This window comes from Eupeodes corollae, chromosome 2 (genome assembly GCF_945859685.1).
Source record: "Eupeodes corollae chromosome 2, idEupCoro1.1, whole genome shotgun sequence".
Taxonomy (NCBI): Eukaryota; Metazoa; Arthropoda; class Insecta; order Diptera; family Syrphidae; genus Eupeodes; species Eupeodes corollae.
In genome coordinates, this window is record NC_079148.1 from 3,245,453 (window position 1) to 3,268,422 (window position 22,970).

At 37.0% G+C, this 22,970-nt stretch overlaps 3 protein-coding genes across 3 annotated transcripts; 1 reads left to right on the forward strand and 2 right to left on the reverse strand.

Moving 5' to 3' along the window:
* Positions 1-954: 954 nt before the first annotated feature.
* Positions 955-13,932, reverse strand: LOC129948512 (uncharacterized). The gene is made up of 4 exons (XM_056059542.1): positions 9,194-13,932; positions 8,082-9,118; positions 1,624-1,846; positions 955-1,552 (listed from the first exon to the last, which is right to left on the reverse strand). The coding sequence occupies exons 1-4, from the start codon at positions 13,930-13,932 to the stop codon at positions 955-957; spliced, it is 6,597 nt and encodes a 2,198-aa protein (XP_055915517.1).
* A 42-nt stretch (positions 13,933-13,974) lies between these two features.
* LOC129947816 (putative nuclease HARBI1) lies at positions 13,975-15,830 on the forward strand. Its single transcript, XM_056058515.1, has 4 exons — positions 13,975-14,322; positions 14,380-14,818; positions 15,193-15,337; positions 15,403-15,830. Exons 1-4 carry the CDS (start codon positions 14,195-14,197, stop codon positions 15,798-15,800), a joined length of 1,110 nt encoding a protein of 369 aa, XP_055914490.1. The 5' UTR covers positions 13,975-14,194; the 3' UTR covers positions 15,801-15,830.
* Positions 15,831-15,866: 36 nt separating this feature from the next.
* Positions 15,867-17,089, reverse strand: LOC129947817 (uncharacterized). Its single transcript, XM_056058516.1, has 3 exons — positions 16,887-17,089; positions 16,646-16,820; positions 15,867-16,592 (listed from the first exon to the last, which is right to left on the reverse strand). Coding segments are annotated over exons 1-3 (903 nt in total). The 5' UTR covers positions 16,889-17,089.
* Between the last annotated feature and the right edge of the window lie 5,881 nt (positions 17,090-22,970).

The following is a 22,970-nucleotide window of genomic DNA, read 5'->3' on the forward strand; positions in this document are numbered from 1 at the left end:
CTAGACGACCTAGAACTTCAAAAAGATTGCGTTCGCAATCAGCTGCAGTGGCACCTCCAACTAAAATGTAGTCTAAATAACATGCAACGATTTTCAACCAATGAAGAATTCGATCCATGACTAATTGGAATATTGCCGGTGCACTGCTTATTCCGAAAACAAGACGAGTAAAAGCAAAAAGGCCTTTAAAAGTATTAATGACTAAAGTTGCTGATAAGCACCTTTCAAATCAATAATTGAAAAGTGTGAACATCCCGACAACCCTGCAAAAATATCCTCAACACGAGGTAGTGGATAATATTGAGTTTCTATACACTTATTTAAAGTTACTTTACAATCAACACAGATTCTTATGTCACCGTCTTTTTTCGGCACTATTACAATAGGGCTGGCCCAATTACTATACTCAACAGGAATTAAAATTCGTTCGTTAACTAACCTTGTCAACTCGATTTCTACTTTTTCACGCAACTTATATGGTACCTGATAAGCGCAATGAAAAATTGGTGTTTGATCACTTTTTAACACAATTTCTGCCTCATACCCCACAATCGGATGGACTAGTTCTGGTTCAGTTATTTTAGGAAATCTAGACTTAATTTTACTCAAAAATTGTGCTTGGTTACTTACGATACAAATGTTTGACTCGCGAAATTGTTGTCTCCAACTCGGATATAATTTATCGATCCACGTACGTCCCATCAGACTTCTTCGCGGTACACCTCCAACAATAACAACAATTGGCAACTTCAATTCCTGACCTCCAAAACTCACTTCGACTAGAAAACTACCAAGCTCACTTAACCTAGAACCTGTGACTGAACAAAGATTAAGATTTGTTTTTTCTAATTTAATATTTTGAAACTTATCTAAATATTCTTTTTCACTTATGATGGACGTTGTTGCTCCAGTATCAATCTCCATAGGAAGCAGCTGTCCACTTGCTCTTACTGTTTACTCTTCAGATGTATTGCAAATATTCACGCTATTAACGCTCTTTGCATTCGCTCGAAAACGGCACTTGCAAGCTATGTGGCCTCTTTTGTTAGAGGCAAAACATTGCCAATCTTTTGCTGGACACTGGTGCTCTTTATGCGCACTGCTCCCACAACGAAAACAATTCTGCTTGCTGTTACTATGCTGCGAAAGACTGCTGGAACTTGTTTTGTTAGAAGAGCTATGAGAACTAGGCGCCGCTGCACGTGGTGTTTTATCATGACGTATACTTGAATTTTTGTGTCGTAGAAAAGGCTTTTTGTTGTTATAGATAACATTTTGTGACATAGGTTGAATGGCACGTGATGCGTTGTGTGAAGCCTCTACATTCAATGCTTGCTGACACACTTTTTCGAAGGTTAATGAGTCATCACGAAGAAGCATTTCCTGAAGTTTATCACTCTTAACTCCTACGATAAACCTGTCTGCCAGAGCTTCATCCAGAATGACCGACTTATACTTCGCTAACTTATCGTCTTTGATGTCCTCTAAAAAATCTCCGAATCGACTGCAGATTTCAGGCGCACAATAAATTCCTTCAGCGATTCGCCATCTTCTTGATAAATTTTATTAAATTTGTAACGCTCTGCTCTTTTGTTCTCTTTTGGGGCAAAATGGTCGCGTAACAGTTTAATTATTTCTTCGAATGATTTTTCACTAGGCAATTTTGGAATAGTTAATGACATAAGGATTTCGTAAATTTCGGCTCCCACTACGGTGATGAATAGTGGAGTTATTGCCTCTTCTTGGATATCATTCACAATAAAAAATTGTTTGATACGATCTTCGTATGCCTTGAAGTTACTGCCCGGAACAAAAGGTTCAATACTTCCCACAAGCCGTGACATTTCTTTAATTTAATTTAAATTTAATAATTTCTAACACGTGTTTCGCTAATCCTCGTCGCCAATATTATGACTTAATCTTGTTCAAATAAACCACTTAGATTTCTCTATATAATATTATTATTTATTATGTAAGATGCTTACAGGTCCATGGTTAGAAATAAAAGGGAAGGTATAATCTTATGCTTAAAACTAAGTAAGGTACAAATTAGTAATTGGTATAAACCTGAAATTTACTTAGCATAGGTTGGTAATAAGGAACGGGTGATGCTTAACACTAAACATGAATATAATTCCAAAAGTTAATTAAGTAGCACATTTCAAGTACATGTTTAATATATAACAGTATAGAAATCTAGAAACTTCTGTCGAATTACAATTGGGGGTAATGCTTAAGAATCACGAAGTGGCCAATGAGGTGTTAGGTGGAATAGAGTATCCAGTGCTGCAGACATTGTCGGGCGAAGAAATTCGCTTATAGAAGTAAGAAGTTTTGTTTATTTATTTAATATTTATATGTTTTGATTGATTCCGTGATAGTTCGACTCAGAGGGATTCGACTGTATTTATTTTCGCACTACGAGCTGGCTTTTAAATTAATATGAAAAACTATTATCTAATTAAGAATTAAAGTTAAAAACATGATTCTCCAAAATAACCAAATTTTCCAAAAACCCACAATAAAATAGTTTGACTTGAATTAAAAATACCTACGAATAATACATAATGAATGTTCTGTATGTTCGCATATTTTGATTGATTGATGTTTTCAATCAATTTATTAGAATTTGCCTATTATTCAACTAAATCTAATGATTATAAAGACCACTATACCACCACCGCATTTGAAAATCCTCTATTTCATTTTCTGAAATTCATAACAATAAAATCGAATAATCCTATTTATAAACATTTTCACTTAGTAAATTTGCGGAAGAAAATTTTATACGGTTTCCATTTATTTTAATTGCATTTTCGATCAAATATATATTTCCTGCATAAATGTGTATGTTTATTTGGAAAATTTAATAGTTATTTGAATTTATTTGAATCATTAAGTCAATATAAAAATTTTGTTAGAAAATTGTTGGAGGTTACCTATTTTTTTTTTCAAATTTCTCTATGAACTCATATAAAAATATCATTGCATTTATATTTCCACCCCTGCCTGTCTGTAACCATACAGATAATATACAAATAATAATTATTAATAAAAATTGGCAAACCTTCTCTCCTAAATTAGCTCTGGCTCAGTTATTAAGAATAACTGGCATCAGACAACAGAGAACAAATTATCCATAATTTATGAACCGTCAAGTGAATTAAGGCAATAAACCCACATACCACACACCGCATCATAATATAATTCATTTTGGTGGCCACAATTTCAGATAAATTTTATATATAATAAAACAAAAATATGTGGCCGCTATGAAATTGAAAATTTAATGAAAATATCTGAAATAGGTTTTATAAAGTGCTGGAATCTTAAGTGGTTAATGTACATATTCTCATTCTTTTAAAGCCCAAATTTAACCCTAATGTATGTAGAATTAAAATAATACTTCAACTTAAAGAAGGTCACTTTTCCCTCTTTTGTAAACTGCTTAAAGAAATTCATCAATATCATAATACATATATGTATATGGGATGTTCGGGTTTTGTGAATGGGATGTTTGTAGGGTGTGTTGGGTTCAGTTATACGTTATATGTACTTCAAAAATCAATTTTTGAAATGCCATGAATATTGTCTATCGATGGTGAAAACCATTAAAAAAATTGAGCCATGGGATTTTAGCACTTTACGTATGGGATATTCGAACAATGAGAGTCCCACCTAAAAAAAAATGTTATTTATTGAATAACAAATAACATATGTTCTTAATGAGTATTCTAATAGGTTTCGAAGTCATATGTGTGATATTTGAAAACAAACAACTTAATGGCGATATATTGTATTAAAATAATTTGAATTTTAAAAAAATATACAAATAAGGTGGTGTAATAGTCCGTTGAGAACTAGAGCCTAGGGACTAACCAACCATTCCTGTGTGCGAGTAATGCTGTTAGGGTTGGATGGGACCTACGTTACGAGAACGTACTAACGTACGTTTACGTACCCGTTAAATATCTTATTAGATGGCAATGGCAGGGATTGAATCCAAGACCTGTGGCATGACAGTCCTACGCACTAATCATTATGCCACGGGTACTACTTCATTTGTTGGATATTCGTATTAAATTTGTATATTATTTAAAAAAACATTAAATGGTAACAAAAGATAAACCCAGTACAATAATTGGTCAACAAAAGATTTTACTATTTCAGATACTAAATGTTAAAAAGTGATAGTAATTTTTGGGATATTCAATATAAACCATGTTTATCTTCTGTTTTAATCTTCTTAAAAAAAGTTGGAAATGGTCTGGATAATGAACTTTTCAATCAGTATGTAGGATTTTTCAAATTAATCTGCGAATTTTAATAAATATAAATATTTTTTGAAAGTGGGATATTCAAATAAATTAATAATAAAAGTTATGGTAACTATTTGCAAAGTCATTACATTTTATAGCCCATTTAATAATTGGGTCAGCTGGATACTTTTAATACCGGATTTTTTTGAATATCCCATGCGTGTACTCCTCCCAGTTTTTCTTAAAACTTTACCAATCTATCGATGCTCATTCATTTAAGGTAAAGTTTTGTCTTCTAATCACTTCCCTTAACTATTGGGCTTGTGCCTTATCTCTTGCGCGGCCCTGATTCAACAAACTTAGTATTAAAAACTTTTCTTAAGAAAATAAAATGACTTTTGGAATATAAATTGGAATCAGCGAACTCAGTACTCAAACAGTATACCCCTGTTTGTTTTTATTTTCTTTGTCCTATTGTTGTTGAAATTCAAGTTTGTTTATTTTTCTTTCTTTTCTAAAAGAAAAGTAATGTCACGAAGAAGTGTCTGTTATCCAAAAAACTTTGATAGCTGTCAATCTTGGGATAGGTTGAGTGGAAGCACATCAGTGTTGTTTGATGCCATTTAAATTGCTTTTAACTTAACAGCCATATACTAACTTGAGTGGGTTAGGTACGAGTAAAGCCTTATCTATAGCTATAGTATCTTAGATACATTTTTTCTCAATCTCTGTCTTCAAAATCCCCCGTCATGTAGCAAAAAAAGTACACACAAACATCTCTTGAACCTCGAAGATAATTTAATTGACGTTTCACAACAATAAAGTGTCAAACAATGAAGATTGGGGTTAATTTAAGTCAAGAAATGTATAGACATGAGAATTACCTATCTACATACCTTTGGTTTTTTCTTAGATCTAAAATTAAATAAAAGAGATAAATAAATTTGAAATAGAATTTAGCCCTTATCTTGATTCTTATATCTATACGACTTTTTATAATGCTAAGAAGATTTGTAAATCAAATTGTCTAACAAATGAATGCACATCAAGAAAGTTGAATGACTTTAAGATTAAAAGATATATTTATATATTGTGGAAAAAAATGAGCAAATATTTTAAAATAATTTTAAGCTTTTGAAGTTTTGTCTTATTCTTCAAAAAATCGTTTCAGTTATTGTCAACATAATTGGGTCTGAGTATAATCAATTAACTTACCCCTATACCCTCGTAAGAAGTCTCCGACATTTTTTTACGAATACGAATAAATGTACGAAATTGCAGCTGTGTTCTAGACCAAGGATTTGTCAAATAGTTTCAGACTGCAAGTTATAGGGTACATTCATAAACGTTAGCCTAACTAACAACTGCGTTATTGCATTCATTAAGTCAAATTTTCAATCGAACTAACCTTGTCGAACTGCAGTACCTACCGTTCATAAACGTAAGACTGTCGTCAATGTCGGGCAGATTGTGCAGATGAATTTGTTTGGCTGCAGAAATAATTATAATTTCCCTTTCTTTTTCAGTATCAAATCAAAAATCATGTAGTACCCGTGGCATGATGGTTAGTGCGTTGGACTGTCATGCAAGGGGTCTTGGGTTCAATCCTTGCCTGTGCCACCTTAATTTTTGCGGGTACTGCCTCTTGCTAGGAATTGACAAATCCTTTAAGAGTAATTCTTGTCATGAAAAAGGGCTTTCTCTAAAACTAGCCTTTCGGATTCGGCCTAAAATGGTAGGTCCCTTCCATTCCTGACAACAGTACTCGCACACAGGAATGGTTGAGAGTTATAAGTCACTAGGCCCTGGTTCACAACGGACTGTTGCGCCACCCAATTTAATTTAATTTATAAATCAAAAATCAAGTTCAACAAAATTTGTTTGGCAGCCATTTTTCTCTGACGTTTATGAACTCTGTTTACATACAAATTGGACTAAGTCAGACCTTTTTCGTTTACTGCAGACATTCTGCATTGGGAGTGCGTTCACAAATGCATCAGAAAAGAAATACGTTTGTAATAGCGCAGATTTTCTGCGTTTATCAATACTACCATAATTATTTTTAGTCCGAAGAAGTTCCACAATTGAAAAGTCGTGCTAGTTCTTACAAAAGAAAATGCGCACCAGAAAGTAACACATTTCCCCTTATTCGTCAAATTTGACAGAGCTAGTTATTTTGGAGTTTCAAAATCAACTGATTTGCCTCAAAATGTGAAAGGCTCTTAGTTTATATTTTGAATTGGATCTAATTTTGCTGTTCGGTAGAAAAGGATATCGTTGCAATCTTTCTTAGACTAAGATTTTAAGGGATGCATACTGATAATCCATCCATAGGATTCTTGTTGCATATTTTTTTGATCTTTTAAAGGGTTTGAAAAATCATATAGTTGCCGCGAAGTGGTTAGAAGATGTATGTTGCGCAGCGGTTTCACTTGTTTTACCGCCCTCCGTCAAAACTCAAATACAATAAGGAAGAAAGTGTTATTTTTATATTATAAATTAATTGTATTCACTATTTTGGCGATAAATGCAAAATTACTTTGAAAACTTTCGATTTTTGCATTTTTCACATTTGTTTCGTTTGAAAGTAATAGACCTTAGGTTAAAAGTAATCTGTTGAATAATTCTGTGTTTATAGACTTCCTCGGTATTATCTGAGAGCTGTGAGATTGGACAAATTTAACGTCTTTTTTACCTCAGCTGCCTCTTCTGGCATTTCTCACAATCTGTCCTCCATATATTAAAATTTTGTGTAAGGATGCTGGCAATAAGTACGGCAACAATTTCAAGAGTTGTCTCTTGAAAATATTTTTCAAATAATTCTTAATTAATTTCAAAGCAACTTGCCGAAGTTCTTAAAATCACAGCAAATCTTGTAATAACTGGCTGTTTTACTCCAATTATCTGGAAATAAACGGGAGGATTGATAAAAAGACTCCGTGCAGTATTCCGTGCATTATTCATCGTTTGAGTTTCTTAAACCCTGCTTCGGTTTACTATCTCTCCGATTGTTTCGAACTCTACTTCTAAGAGCTTTTTCTTTGAGGGGTTAATTCCAGTAGGTACTTAATTTTTTTTTTAAATTCAAAAGATGGGATAGATGAATATAAAATTCAAAGAATCTTATATATTCAATGCAGTGGAGATATGCCAAAATCAAGGACGTTCTTTGAGTGTAATTTTGGTTCGGATTGGTCACAGTGTGTGGGCTTTGTGTCGGGAATATAGCACACCTGTTAAGAAGCAGTATGTGAAAAGGCATTGTCAATTAAATGATATGTTTAACAGTGATGGTACTGTCAGATATTTGGTTACTTAAATTTGTCAATTAAAAACATATTAGTCGGTCAGTATTAGGTTGATTCTGGGAACTAGGGACTAGTAACTTACAACTCTCAACCATTCCTGTAAGAGTACTGTTGTTAGGGATAGAGGGGACCAACAGTTTAAAGCCGAATCTGAACGGCTTAGCACTTTTCATAACAAGAATTACTTGTTTTCAAAGATTGTTGTTTCCATTGAAAACTAAGCCACTTAGGTCAAATAGCTTTTTTTTTTTTTTTTAATTCAATAAGTGACTTTTATTTCCTGTAGATATAACATTTATAGTTTGCTTTCTTAATAATATTTTTGTTTAACTTACATTTGGTTTTTTTCTTACAATCTTTTTATTTTTCTTATTATCAAGTAGGTATGTACATAATAATCGCGGGAACTTGCTCCGTCTAGTTATAAGCTTCTTCTAGTGAGGTTATTGCACATTTTCTTTTTTCTGTGCAAAAGCAAGATGGCTGCGCCGGATAGATATTTTTCAGTGCTTACTATTATTGGCATTGCCAGATTTGACAATACTCCTCCCTGGTAAGGCTGTTTCTGGAACTGGCTTTCCACTATCGTCAAATCGGCCAACGTCTAGTACAGCAAGCTTTGCGGTGGGCCTGGTATAGACACCAGTCGACGTCTTCACTATTGCGCTTCTTATTTCACCATCTCTTCCAGGTATGGTTTGGAGAATGATTCCCTTGGGCCAACTGTTACGGGGGTTGTTAGGATCTGCTATTATGACAACATCACCCTCTCGTAAGGGCTTCGTAACAGCAAACCATTTTGTACGTCTAGTTAGATCTGGCAAATATTCGTTGACCCACCGTCTCCAAAATCGATTAGCATACTGACCGCTGGTCAACCAGTTCTTCTTCAATAAGACACCGTCATCAGTCAATGTTCCAAATGATTTTTCTCCATTTGAAGAACCCAGTAATAAGTGGTTGGGCGTCAAGGCTTCTTCGTTTGGACTATCTAAGGGAACATAAGTCAAAGGCCTAGTATTAATAATTCTCTCTACCTCTGCCAGCATTGTCAACAGGAGTTCATCGGAAGGATTTCTTGTAGGTGTTATAAATGTCAATGTCCTTTTGACCGACCTAACTAGCCTCTCCCAGGTACCGCCCATATGAGGTGAAGACGGTGGAATAAAGTTCCACTTCAGGTTTGACCCTACAAAGTTGGTTGCCAATTCATCCACGTTGATCCTCTTCATAGCCTCTCTCAATTCGTTACTTGCACCACGAAAATTAGTCCCTTTGTCGCTATAAATTTCCAACGGCCAACCTCGCCGAGCAATAAATCGCTTCAAAGCCATTATACAGGAGTCTGTGGACAATGAGTGTGCAACTTCAATATGGATCGCTCGTACTGTCATACATGTGATGAGAACTCCCCATCGTTTCTCCAAGCGTCTTCCAACGGTGACAAATAGTGGACCAAAGTAATCCATTCCAATGAAGGAAAAGGGTCTGGTGAATGGCTGAAGCCTTGCGGCTGGTAGATCGCCCATCCTAGGTGGTTGAGGAAGACATCTTTGGTTTTTACATGTTTGGCATTTAGTTTTTTTTATTTTTGATATCAAGGAACGAAGTCTTGGAATAAAGTACTTCTGTCTCAGCTCATTTATAACCGTTTCGTCATTTTGATGGCAAAATCGGTAATGGTATGATGAGATGATGATTTCGGTTATGTAGTGATTGTTTGGTAGTATAATTGGTCGTTTAGTGTTTAGTGGTATTCCGTAGGCTGCGTCAATTCGGCCTTTTACTCTCATTGTCGAGTTTTCGTCTAGGTATGGTGAAAGTTTATAGATGGAGCTTGTTCTGACGACTTCAGCTTTGAACGGTTCCTTATCACTTGACTTAAGAGCTGAGATTTCTTCAGGGAAGGATTCCGCTTGACATAGTCTAAATAGATAATTCTCAGCCTTAGCAAGATCGACCGAAGTTAGGCATGGAGGTGAATATTGAGATTTGACTTTGCTTTTCAGTTTTCTAGCATAGCGAAAAACCTGTCCCATCACTCGAAAAATTCGTTCCCAAGTGCTGAATCGTGTGTAGTCGACGATTTTTTCGAAACTTGATACGTGGTGTATGTTGACATGTCTGATTTCTTCGTTCGTTGTCTCTGTGACTCTGAATTCACCAGGCCATTCATCAGGGGATTCATAAAGAAAACTTACTCCCTTGTACCATCGACTTTTGGAACTTAATTCCAGATTGCACCTCCATTTTGTTGCTTCGTCAGCTACATTGCTCTTACTTGGAATCCACCTCCAGTTTTTGGTTTCGGTTTCTTCTAGGATCTCGCCTACACGAAAGGCGACAAACTGTTTGTATTTTCTATGATCTGAATGAATCCAGTTAAGAACTGTTTTCGAGTCGGACCAAAAGTATCTTTCGTTCACTTCGATTGTTTGATTTTCAGAAATGGTTTTTGCCAACCTCACTCCCAGAATTGCTGCTTCTAACTCTAGTCTTGGAATTGACACGATTTTCAAGGGTGCTACCTTAGTCTTGGCAGCTATCAGGGTCACTTCGACAACTTTTCCATCTGTAAACCGAAGATACACAGCAGCTGCGTAAGCTGCTTCGCTCGCATCGACAAATACATGCATCTGCACTGTAAGCTCTTTGTCCACTATTAACTTGTTCGTGTATGGCCTTTCAATAGAAATCGCTTGTATTTGAGGAATTAGCTTTGTCCATTTACACCATTTCTCGAAATGTTGTGGTTGAATCTGTTCATCCCACGCAATTGCCGATTTCCACACTTCCTGAAGCAAAATCTTCAACAGGACCAAAAGGTTTGCGATTAAGCCTAGCGGATCAAAAACTGACATTAGGACCTTAAGCAACTCTCTTTTTGTTGGCCAACCACTTTCATCGGAAATATTGGTTTTAAGAAAATTCGTTTTAATTGCAAACGAGAATGTATCAGAAACAGGGGACCACCACATGCCTAGTATTTTTTCGGAATGGGATAGAGGATGCCAGCTATTTATTTTCTTTTCAAAGTTGGAAGAACTTTCACCTAGGTTTTTCAGAACCTTTTTAGAGTTTGACAAAAAATTTCGAATCTCAAACCCTGCCTGTCTATGAATGAATGTAACATTTTGTGCGAGCGTAATTGCTTCATGTTCTGTGTTAACACTATCTAAATAATCATCCACATAGTGATTTTCTATAATCGCCTTCACGGCTCTTGGAAATTCTTCAATGTAGATCCTGGCATTGGTGTTTTTTGCAAATTGAGCGCAGAAGGGAGAGCAAGTTGACCCAAATGTCATCACTTGCATTACGAATTCTTCAACTTCTTTCGTGTCTTTATTCCGCCACAGGAAGCGTTGAGCATGCTGGTCCGAATCTCGTATCCACACTTGGTGAAACATTTCTTTTATGTCTCCACATATGGCTACTTTACGCTCCCTGAAACGCAAAAGTACTGATAGGAGAGAAGGTACAATATCCGGTCCAGAGAGTAACATTGAATTCAGTGAAACTCCGTTCACTGCCGCGGCTGCATCCCATACTAATCTGACCTTGTCTGGTTTGTTGTGATTGACCACTGGGAAAATTGGCAGATACCATACAGGCGAAGAATGTTTTCTTAATTCTTCTTTACTCAACTTACGTGCGTATTGCTTTCTTAAATACTCTTCTATTTGTCCGTTTAGATTTTCCCTCAGTTTTGGATTATTCGACAACTTTTTCTCTAAGTGTATAAGTCTTCGTTCGGCCATTGGACGGCTATCAGGAAGTTGAGTCAACTTTCCCTTCCACAGTAATGGCACCACAAAGTTGTTTCCATCGGGCCTCCTGCTCACATTGTTTTTGATTATCGTTATAGCCTTTTCGTCGTCAGAGGAACGAAGAATTTTTTTGTTTGTAGTGGCCTCTAAGTCAAACGCCATGAATTTTTTGAATTGTGTACTCAGTTTTTCATCTTCTAAATCATAGCAATCGCAGCTATGAAAATTTAAAAAGTTCTTTGACAGATCGTGTTGCTTCATTTGTTCGTTTGTTTTTTGACGATATGGACATGGGCCATATACTGTCCAGCCCAAACGTGTTTTGGATGCAACTGGTTCGTTAGGCTTCCCTTCATGCGAACGCAGTGGGATACTCAGTTTCCATTGGTCTAAGCCTAATAGGATTTGTGGTTTGGCATTTGTATACGTTGAGATGGAAATTCCTTTCAGGTGGCTGTGTTGTCGAGCTAGTTCTTCGGCTTTCACACTTTGTTTTGGTAGTTCCAGTGACTTGACTGTATGTAAGTTGGATATTTTGTATTTCTTGCTGGCGCTATTTGCTGAAATTTGAAGGTCTATAACTCTCGAATTCTTTTCAGTGCGGTGTGTATTGGCTGTCCACTTTAAGCACAGCGGTTGGAGTTCTCCTGTCACTCCCAATTGGTTTGCTAGCTCCTCGTCAATCAAGGAAATCGATGAGCCATCATCGAGGAAAGCGAAAGCGTCTAACTTCTTCTTACCATTGAATAATGTCACTGGAACTATGCGAAACAAAATCGAACAGTTATCCAATTTGTGGTAGCAATTCAACCTGGATGAACCGTTTGTAACTATGGTGTCGCGCACTTTATGGAGCAGCCTATGATGTTTGTAGGTACACCCATCAACACCACATTCCTTTAAAAGGTGACAGCGGTTCTTGTCATGTCTGCGAAGACAAGTTCTACAAATGGAAAATCGATTTATCGCATTCCATTTCTCATTAAGACTCAGATTCAAGAATTTCTGACATTTATCGATCGCTTTGCAATCATTATCACATATTGGGCATTTCTTTGGTTGAGTCACCTGTGACTGTACCGCTGTTGACCGCGCCTGTTGTGGCTGTGTCGGATGTGAATGCGTTGATTGTTGTACTTCTGAACCTTGATGAACATTAAGCGAAGATTTTTGCATGAGGCGTTCCGATTTCATTGTTCGGATGTTATTCAAAGGCGCAACTTCAGATGCCGACTGTGCGACGTCTTCTAACCACTCACTAAAGGTTAAAAGGCTAACAGAATCTAAGTTCCGACGATAATTTCCCCAGTTCAAACGAATTTGAGGCGGTAGCTTTTCGGTGAGCTCACGAAGTAGTGATGGATTAGACAGATGGTCGTTTAAGCCACTTCCTATCATCACAGCGCATGCATTTTGTACTGCTAGAGAAAATCGTATAAGTGATTGTAGCTTTTCGATCCGAGGTGCTGGTTCTTTTCTAATCTGATCAATAAGACTGTCGATGATTGCTTCGGGCCGGCCATAAAGCATTTGAAGGGACTTCATAGCGGTTGGAACTTGTTGCGGCGTAAATAGTGTAACTCCGACTGTTTTGAACGCATCGTCTTTCAAGCAATGTTGTAACCGCCTTAAATTATCTGTGTCCGTATACCCGCACGACACTGTGGTACTGTTGAACCAGCTGATGAACCTAGGCCACTCCTCGATGCGTCCACTGAAGGTTATGTGTTCCTTTGACATTAGCTGCCTGGCTGCCAGTTGCTGCTTATTCGGTATTAGCGTTTCATTCGATTTGCTAAAGTTGAATTGATTTGTTGCTAGTCTGTCGCCGAAGGAAACCTCCGCATAAGGCCTAGAGTTAACCGTTGTAGTTGGTGCTGAACCACTATGTTGCTGGCTGGTTGACATGAGAGGCTGGTCACTTGCTTTGTAGTAGAATGTGCTGTTCCACCCGCTGGTATCCTGAGAATTGACGAGGGAGTTTGGCTTCGTCATAGCTAGAGAAGTGCTATCGCTTGTTTGTTGTTGTACTGTAGAATCTTGTTGAAACATCTTGTTGTCGTCACTACTATGTTGGAACTCCTTCAAAAGGGCATACTTCTTTTGGATGTACTCCTTGTCACGTTGAGCTTGCAGAAGCCTTTCTTCCTCCAATTGTTGAAGCAATAAGTCACGACGTTTTGAACACGTCGTGTTTGTAGGTGTTGTACGACTGTCGATGGAATCGGAGGGTTGAATTCGTGGAGTTGATACGGCTGCCGATTGGCTACCATGCGATTGAGATTGGGTTGTAGAACCACCCTGTGGAGCTGAAACGGCTGCCGATTGAGATTGGGCTGCAGAGGTGTTATGTGGAGGGTTTGAATGTTGCATTGAATCGAACGTTAGTGGTGTAAATTGACCTATGCCTGTGAGACTGGAATCTTGGGCCTTTTCTGGGGCAGGAGTTCGACAATTAATACAGTTCCAATCGTGGTCCTTGATTTCGTCATTCACACCTACGCATACGTAATGATACCAGTCATCACACGTGTCGCATTGGACCATATCGTCATTGTCTTCATTTTGACACGCTTTGCAGTGGTGGTTGGGCATAGTTATTGCACACGTAGGTTTGTATATCGAGGAGGCAGAGAGATATTCAGCCCTATCGGCAATCTCACGTGAGAAATTTCCCCGGGAGTAGGTTTTCTCTCCCGGGAATTTTTCTCCCTATCGGCAATCTCCATCGGAATTTCGTTTTCGGGAAAGAAGTACAACCAACTTAACAAAAAAAAAAAAACTTTCGAACACATTTCTTCGAAAGTTTTGACAGCTCTAATTTTGAGTGCAAAAAGTAATAAAATCAAGAATTAAAATGTTTAACGGTGCAATATTTGTATTATTTGATGAGGAAAATCGTGCCGAAAGACAAAATAATGATTTAAGGACTATGCGAAGGGTTTTAAGGGACAATTGCAATCCTCTTGAATTGCCAGAAGCAACGTAAGTTGGGAGTTTATATTTTTAACGTTGACCTCAAGAATTGTTTTATTTTTTTAGATTCAAAAAATACTATCGAATAAATAAACCTATGTTTGTTTATTTACTGGACATTCTGAAAACTTCATTTGCAGAACAAAAAAAATCTTTTGGTATTCCTCCTATTGTTAAGCTTAGCGCATGCTTGCGCTTCTTTGCAGAAGGAGGATACCAAAAAGGAGTTGGCAACGACCATGTCGTGGGTCTAGCTCAGTCTTCATTTTCTGAAGTATTAAAGGATGTTTTAAATATACTTGAAGACAAGCTATGTTCAAGTTGGATTAATATGGACATGACACCAGAGGAAAAACGAAACACAGCCATCCAATTTTACGAAAAACATCGTATACCAGGTGTTATCGGTTGTATAGACGGCACACACATCCGCATAATCGCGCCTACACTTAACAAACACTTATTTTATAATCGGAAAGGCTTTTTTAGTTTAAATGTTTTACTGGTAAAAAATAACCTATATATTCAGCCCTATACTGAGTTCAACGTGAACAAGATTCCAACCGGAAACATTTAATTTCACTTTTACCCTGTTGTGAGTTCCGACGAAAAGTTGTTCTCATTCGGACATCTCCCTGTATTTTCAAATTTTTTTTCAAGTAATTTGCAAGGATATCGACAGCTCTTCTCTCACTTAAATTTTGGTACCGAACAAGAAACTAGTTTAGTTGAAAGTGTAAATTCTCTTCGGGCGAAACCATGATAGCTTTTGAAATTCCGGGCGAACAAAAATATTCCGAGCGGAAAACATTCCAAGTGAAACTCACAATAGGGCTGATTATATTTAACACTTTTATTTATAAACCTACATATCCATAGGTTTGTGATGCTGATATGCGGATTCGGTTTGTTGATGCTAGCCACCCGGGAGCAACTCATGATGCGTTCATTTGGAGGGTAAGCGAACTAAGGTCATGGTTGGAACAAAAGTATTTAAATGGAGAAAGAAACTCGTGGTTATTGGGTAAGATCATTTCACGATGTACTTTTTTTAATCTAATAAAAAAAAAACTTAATGTACATACGTAGGAGACGCTGGATACCCACTAGAACCGTGGCTTTTAACTCCCCATAGAAATCCAGAAGATGGTACATCTCAGAGCCGATTCAACTTGAAGCATAAGCAGTGCCGCAACATCATTGAGAGAGTAAATGGTGTTCTCAAAAACAGGTGGAGATGTCTACTCGGTGCAAGGGAGCTTCACTACCAACCTGACAAAGCCGTGCAAATAACAAATGTTTGCTGTGCATTACATAACATTTGCATTCATTTCAATGCTGATTTTAATCCTATGGACCTTCCTAGGACGAGTATTCATGAGAGTAATGCTGACACCGAAGAATTGGAAAACGAAATGCCACCTGATAATTCAGAGTATATGACTGTATCTCAAAATATAAGAACGCAAATTGGAGAGTCAATTTAAAATAACTTTATTCAAAGAAAATAAATAAAATACAAAATTCACTACACAAAAATGGCTTATGTTTACTTAACCCAATCGTTCAAGCTTAGCTTCCTCAATTGCAAGCAGTTTTTGCTTGAAATCAAATTTCGCTTCAATCTCACGTCTTCGAAGTTTTTCCATTTCAAAGTTGCTACGCTTTTGTTCCTCAAGAGCTAGTTTTTGGTGGTCACAAAGACGATCAATTGAATGGTATATTTTTTTTAGGCTGATTTTTATTTCATTTCGTTGGTGTTGATTGTTTTCTTTTTCTTCATCAAATTTTTCTATTACTCGCCCAACCTTATCACAAAGCTCTCGGTGGAGCTCAAGTTCTCTTTCCAAAAATTCACAAGTCCTTTTTGTTTCTGTTGCTTCTTTAGATGAACGTGGGATTGGCTTTGTTTTATGACTGGAAGAGTCACTCATATTTGAATTAATTTGCCTGGAGTCGTCGGCCACAGACATTAGAAGTTCCAACTCATCATCTATGGGTATAGTTTCTGAAGCTTTGTTTTTTTTAGGTGGAGACACTGACAAGTTTTCTTTGTCGGCATCTTGGTTTTCATTATGCCTTTTTGAGCACGACGGCAACCCAAATCGCCGAGAACCCGAGGAACCTTCAACTGATTGAGTCATTCCGCATAATTTAATTATTGCTTCGTCCAAAGCAGAAAATTTATACTCTCGGAAAGGGCCACCCCCAGTTCCGTGCTTCATTTTAAGGTTTTCCGACATTTTATTTTTGATATACTTCTTTTTATCACTCCACACCTAAAAAAAAAATTTGTTAGCTAATTTTAGTTAGATTTAACAGAAACATTAACCTTTTTCCATTCAAATATAGACTTAACAGGTGGTCCAGTACTGTTAAGCTCACGATCAACAATTTTCCAGAATCTGGTTACTTCCTCCTTACTCTTTTTGGAATATCCGGAGGCAATGTCTGGATTTTTTTCCATCAAATCAACCAAAGTTTCCATTTGTTTTTTGTTGGTCGCCCTTACAAAATAAATAATTTAATCTTTTTTTTATTGAACATTTTGAAAGAAAAAATTTATAACTTACATTTTTTTGCTTCATATTTTGTTTAACAGATCTGTTCCCTATCAAAACAAAGACAGAAATACTTCGGGGGAGAAACTTCATTGCCGATAGGGATTTTTATTGGGGAAATTTTTCCTTGGAAATTTTTCCCTTAAAAAAGTATTGCCGATGCCGATTTTTCGAACTAGAGAACTTTTTCCAGGGAAAAAGTATTGCCGATAGGGCTGAATAATACAAAATATAGGCTTTGACTTACCTTGTTCTTTTGGCTGTGACGCTGTAACCGTTGAAACTCCAACTCTGGACACGAGTTATGTCGAGACACGTGGGTGGACAAAGATGATGACGGATTCTTTGTTGCAATCGATGGATTTGATGAGAATTTGATTTGATGTGATTCAATGATTTATTTGAGGTTATGGGATGTCAAATGAAATAAAAGAATGTTTTCAAAGATTGTTGTTTCCATTGAAAACTAAGCCACTTAGGTCAAATAGCTTTTTTTTTTTTTTTTAATTCAATAAGTGACTTTTATTTCCTGTAGATATAACATTTATAGTTTGCTTTCTTAATAATATTTTTGTTTAACTTACATTTGGTTTTTTTCTTACAATCTTTTTATTTTTCTTATTATCAAGTAGGTATGTACATAATAATCGCGGGAACTTGCTCCGTCTAGTTATAAGCTTCTTCTAGTGAGGTTATTGCACATTTTCTTTTTTCTGTGCAAAAGCAAGATGGCTGCGCCGGATAGATATTTTTCAGTGCTTACTATTATTGGCATTGCCAGATTTGACAATAATTACTCTTTAAGAATTTGTCAATTCCTCGCAAGAGGCAGTACCCGTGAAAAAACTTTAGATAGCATAGACAGGAATCGAACCCAAGACCTCTGGCGTGACAATGCAAAGCACTTTTTTTTTTTTTTTTTTTTTTTTTTAATTCATTTTTATTTATTCAATCTTAAACCTATCTTAAAGCTAGACAAAAATTCATAAAACTAGCCTAATTATCCATAACTTACAACTAACTTAATGGTCCCATACGGACACTCTAAGTTAAACTATAACACTTAAAACTAATGCCTTTCGGCCCTAAGATCTATTTTACTTCATTTAAATTTCATTTCATTTATTTTTGTATTTATTAGAAAATTTTAAGAAAAAACTAATATCAATATCCTTTTTTATTTATTTTTCCTTACAAACTACTTAAAGTTAGGTCCTTAAATAAAACTTAAAGCTAACTTAAACTACCTATTCTACCTATAAACTACTTAAAACTAGAACAACCACAGCAGCAAATCTAACGTGTTTTGTTTTTATATTTTATTGTCTTTTTTGTACGTTTTTTAATTTTTTTTTTTGTTTTTTTTTTTGTTTTTTATATTCCTTGTTTTTTTTTTAATTTATTTAGTTTTTTTTTTTTTTTTTTTTGTATTTTTTTTTCTGTGCCACCATGCCTATTCTACTTAAAACTAAACCCTAAAACTATAAACAAGTATGTAAGCCGGCCAAGGCTTAAAAACCCCATCCCGACTACCCACTATCAAGTGCAGATTGAAGCCACCAAAACTGGTTCTCCTGCTTCACCCTATCAGTTCGGTCCCGTTCGGACACAGCCCTACTGAACCGAAGGAGCTCTGCTCCGCCTTGTGCCATGACGTCCCGATTGTACAGGAGTCGCCTATCCACGGTTCTTCGTCTGACGTGGTAGATTAACGGGACTGCCAATCTATCCTGTATCAGACCGCATCTATCTAAAAAGAGGAATGCCTCTGGGGGAATGAAGCCGCTCAAGCGTGCACTCTCAAAATACTCGTCGTTCGGATAGAACGCCCCGAAAATTAAATTGTTGGTCGAAGACATAGCTCTTGCAATGTGACCTCGAACGAGTTTTATCACGAAATTGTCAATTCTGTTGATTCGAGCCCCGTTGTATAGGACCTCGTTTGAATAGTAATGCACATAAGAGGATTCGGCTGTTCGATATAAGCCGGTACAGCGTCGTAAACACTGCCGCTCGAACACCCGAAACTTCTCCATCTGGGAAGGGGCAACGTTGAACCACACAGGACAACCATAAACGATCATTGGCCGTATGAGGGCCATGTAGCAAATTACCTTCACTCTGGGGTCAAGCCGACTGCTAAAAAACAGTCGTTTCGTCAGAGCGAAGGCTCCTCTGGCCCTGGTCAGAGCAGCATTTATATGTCTGTCGAAATATAAATACTGATCTAACCAGATACCGAGGTACTTCACTACATTTTTGCTCGCCAATGGCTGCCCGTGAAGATCAACGATGACCATCTTGCGCCAATTCTTACACGTATCCCTCTTGGCCCTAGCCAACGGAGTCCGGAACAGAATTGTCTCTGACTTCTGGACATTTATTTTCAGTTTCCAGTCGTCGCAATATCGCTGAATCTTGTCGAAATCACGCTGCAAGAGAATTCTAATAACCTCAACCTTTCGGGCCGTTCTGTACGCAATTAGATCGTCGGCGTACGCAATTGCCTTTGTAAGACTACCTATCAGATCGCTGGTGTAAATGCTGAAGAGAATCGGCGAATTCACCGCTCCCTGTTGAAGACCATTTTTAATTGAGTATGTTGTGGTAGAAGTTACATTGCCACTTTTGACAACAAACTTTCTACCGTTAAGCATATCATAAAGTATATACAACAATGGCTTGCTTATGCCAAGCCTGCTCAGTTTTAGGTAAAGACCCTCTAACCATACGGTGTCAAAGGCCTTTTCCAAATCAACCAGAACAGCACCTGTGCATTGTTGTTTTGAATTATTCCATTGGATATCAGAAACGAGTTTAGACGCAGCATGAATTGTGTCATGACCCGCCTTAAACCCGAACTGTTTATCCGGAATTATTTTGTTGTCCGCAGCCCACTTAGTCAGAGCCCTATTAATGATTTTTTCGAAAACTTTGCTGATGCTCGGAAGAAGACTTATCGACCGAAGATTTGACGGGTTGGAGTTGTCCTTTCCCTTTTTCGGGAGAGGATGAACCACAGCAGTCTTCCAATGCACTGGATAATATGCATTATTCAGTGCATTGTTGAAGAGTGTGGTGTAAATGTCAATTGCTTCCATCGGTAAATGTCTTAGTACAACGTTGGATATACCATCGACACCTGCTGACTTTTTGTTTTTTATTGAATTAAAGATGAGCTGAAGCTCAACCTTAGTCACTAACAAAGGACTTGGTCCCGTTTGCTCGGCGATTATGGCATTTGCCAAGGAATCGTCATTGAACCGCATGAAACCGCGGTTCTCAGATCGCCAATGTGTGATATCATTTCGAAGGTAAAAGTGATTAAGTAGGGCTCTGTTTTCCAGGTCGTGGTTGGGGCGAATGCTAACATTCACCTTGTACACTTGCTGGAAAGCAGCTCCCACCGCCTCCACTTTTTCCTTCGGATCTTCAATTATATAAAAGTCATCGTCAAAGATGGCTTCTTCTGGATCTATTTCCGCTGTCATGAGTACGTCTCTGTTTTCTTCGGTTCTTTGGAGTTTCAGACTCGGAAGGTCATTGTCGTTCTTTTTTCTGAATATCTTGTTGATTTTAGGGAACATACTAGGGTCGCTCGAATTAACTGACCGGATCTTGCGGTCCCAGTACTTGTTAATTGATAGCCTGTAGTTCTCCTTAATCAACAGATTGACATTTTTTATTGACGATTTCAGTGTCCTAACCTCCACGTCGCGTGGGTCTGTAAGTCGTCTGTACAAGTTTTTGAGTCTTGTCAGTAAGCCACTCTTGTGCCTACGTAGTGCGTCAATAGTCGCGTTTCTGTAAGCGTCCATTTGGTCCCGTTCTTTGTACTTTGGAATTGTCCTTTCCATTGTTCGTTTTATTGTTTCGTCCATCTGTTGTAAATGTTGGTCAATTTCTGTATTTGTCAGGTTTCTGTTGTTTGGTGGGGCTATGTCACTCGAACGAAGTTCTCTCGCTAAGGCGTTGGTGAAACGAGGCCAACGCATCTTACTGTAATTGTAAGAGTGCGTTGCAACGTATTCCTCCAACTCCACGCGTTCGTTCGGAATCTGCATTACAGCAGCCAGTCCGCAGTGATCACTGTCGTACTCGACTGTCTGTAAGCAGTTTCGAGGGTGATTACCCACTTTGTCTGTTACTGTCAGTCTAGTGTCGTACAGCAAAAGATCCAGAAAGGAGCCGCTTCTTGGGTACGATGGCCTTTCAGTAGCCAGCAGGTCGACGCCATATTCAACGCTGTAAAGATTCATCAAATTAAAAAGATGATTACCTCTGGGATTACTTTGTTGATTTCCCCAATCTTCATGTTTTGCATTCAAATCACCGGCCAAGATGAAATAGTTTTCTTCCAAGCTCAATTTCAGTTCCCTAAAAAGAATCTCGAGTTCTGAAGCAAAGTAAGTAACCTGCGGAGCTCAAGCCGCATAAACAATGCAAAGCACTAACCATCATGCCACTATTTCTACAATTTAATCACACTAAAATTATTAGATTATTTATTACGAAAATTATTCTCCGTATTTTTACAAATTTCTTTTCTATTCTATACTGCAGTTTCGTAAAAAGGGCAACTTCGGTCGATGAATCAGGAATTCATATTGTTTTGATCATTGGGTGGCACTCTTGTGTTGCCTTAAGAGCTCTAGTATAGCTTGGCAGAATATCATACAAAGTTCCTAATAACTTGGTATTGGTATTTCAAAGCATCACTTGCATGTATAAAACTTCTGAACAATGACCACGTGAATTGACATGGAAACATCGGCGAGTTGGCTCCCTTGTGTGTCTTTTATTCTTCTGGTCGATGATTCAAGGCAATTCAGTCTTGACACCTGTAGACTTGAAATTATTTTTGTTGTAAACTATTTTTCTCTTGATGTATGCCTTCCAATCGATTCACTCCATACCAAAGAGTTGAATTAAATTGTAAAAAAAACTAAGACTTTACTACGCAATTCGTTTTTGTACTTCTTCTAAAAAAGAATGTTTTTTCTCTTTAATTATTTTCGGAAATCATTGTGACATTTCGTAGAGAAACTGAAAAACTATGTACATATTTGTTTTTAAGGATAATAATTTTCATCAACCCCGAATTTCGGAGCATTTTTTTGATATTTTAAAATTATATTTTTACGAATCTATTGCGACGTTGCCTGAGATAAGGCTGAATATCTAGATTCGTTTTCGAGATATTATCGTTGAAGGAAGGTATCTCATAGTGCCCTATAGTTTAAAAACTAATAACTAATGTGAACCTTTATTCATGTTTCTACCTTTCAACTCCATTGACATCCCTTTCTAGTAAGACTTATGTGATTTATACAATTATTCTTATTGTTTCTCCAGTCTTTTTGTTTAAATTTCACATAAAACACATAATCTCATTTTAATGTCAATAATCCTTTCAAAAAGCCATCAACTGGACAAGAGCACATCAAAAATAAAAGTAGGATCCGTAGAAAAAAAAGAACACAACAATCCCTTTCCCTATCAACAGCCTTTTCTTTCTGTTGACTATAAAAAGAGAATTTAAAATAAAATCAGTTAAATCGGTTTCCTTTTTTTCTTTCGAAAAAAAGGGTTGAGATAAAATGACAATAAATAGAATTTTATTAACATGAATCACCAATGTATGTAAACATGTTTAAATATCCTGATGATATCCTTCCAGCTACAAAATAAGATCTATGTTAATGGGAAAAAGCAGACATAAACCGTAATATTATTTCTGTATCTCAGCCTTATTGTATGTTTTTATACTTACGCGTATAAAATAAGAATACTTAAGTCAGACCTTGTTCATGAGAATACACTCTGAAAGGCATAAACATAAGCTTTATTGATGCAAGAGAAATTGTAGGAGCAAGTTGAATGCGAGCTAACCAAAAATACCAATATTCCAGAAATAAAATCTTACTCCTTTTTGTTTACGGATGTAACTCTTTCTTAAAGTACGTTCCTCTTAGAGCCACTATTAAGGTAAAGGTTTCGTTTTAATCCTTCCTGGGGTGGAAATTAAATGTTTTACTTATGATTTTGTTTCTTCTTTTGGAAACTTAATTTCTATATAGCCCTCTAGATCCTTTT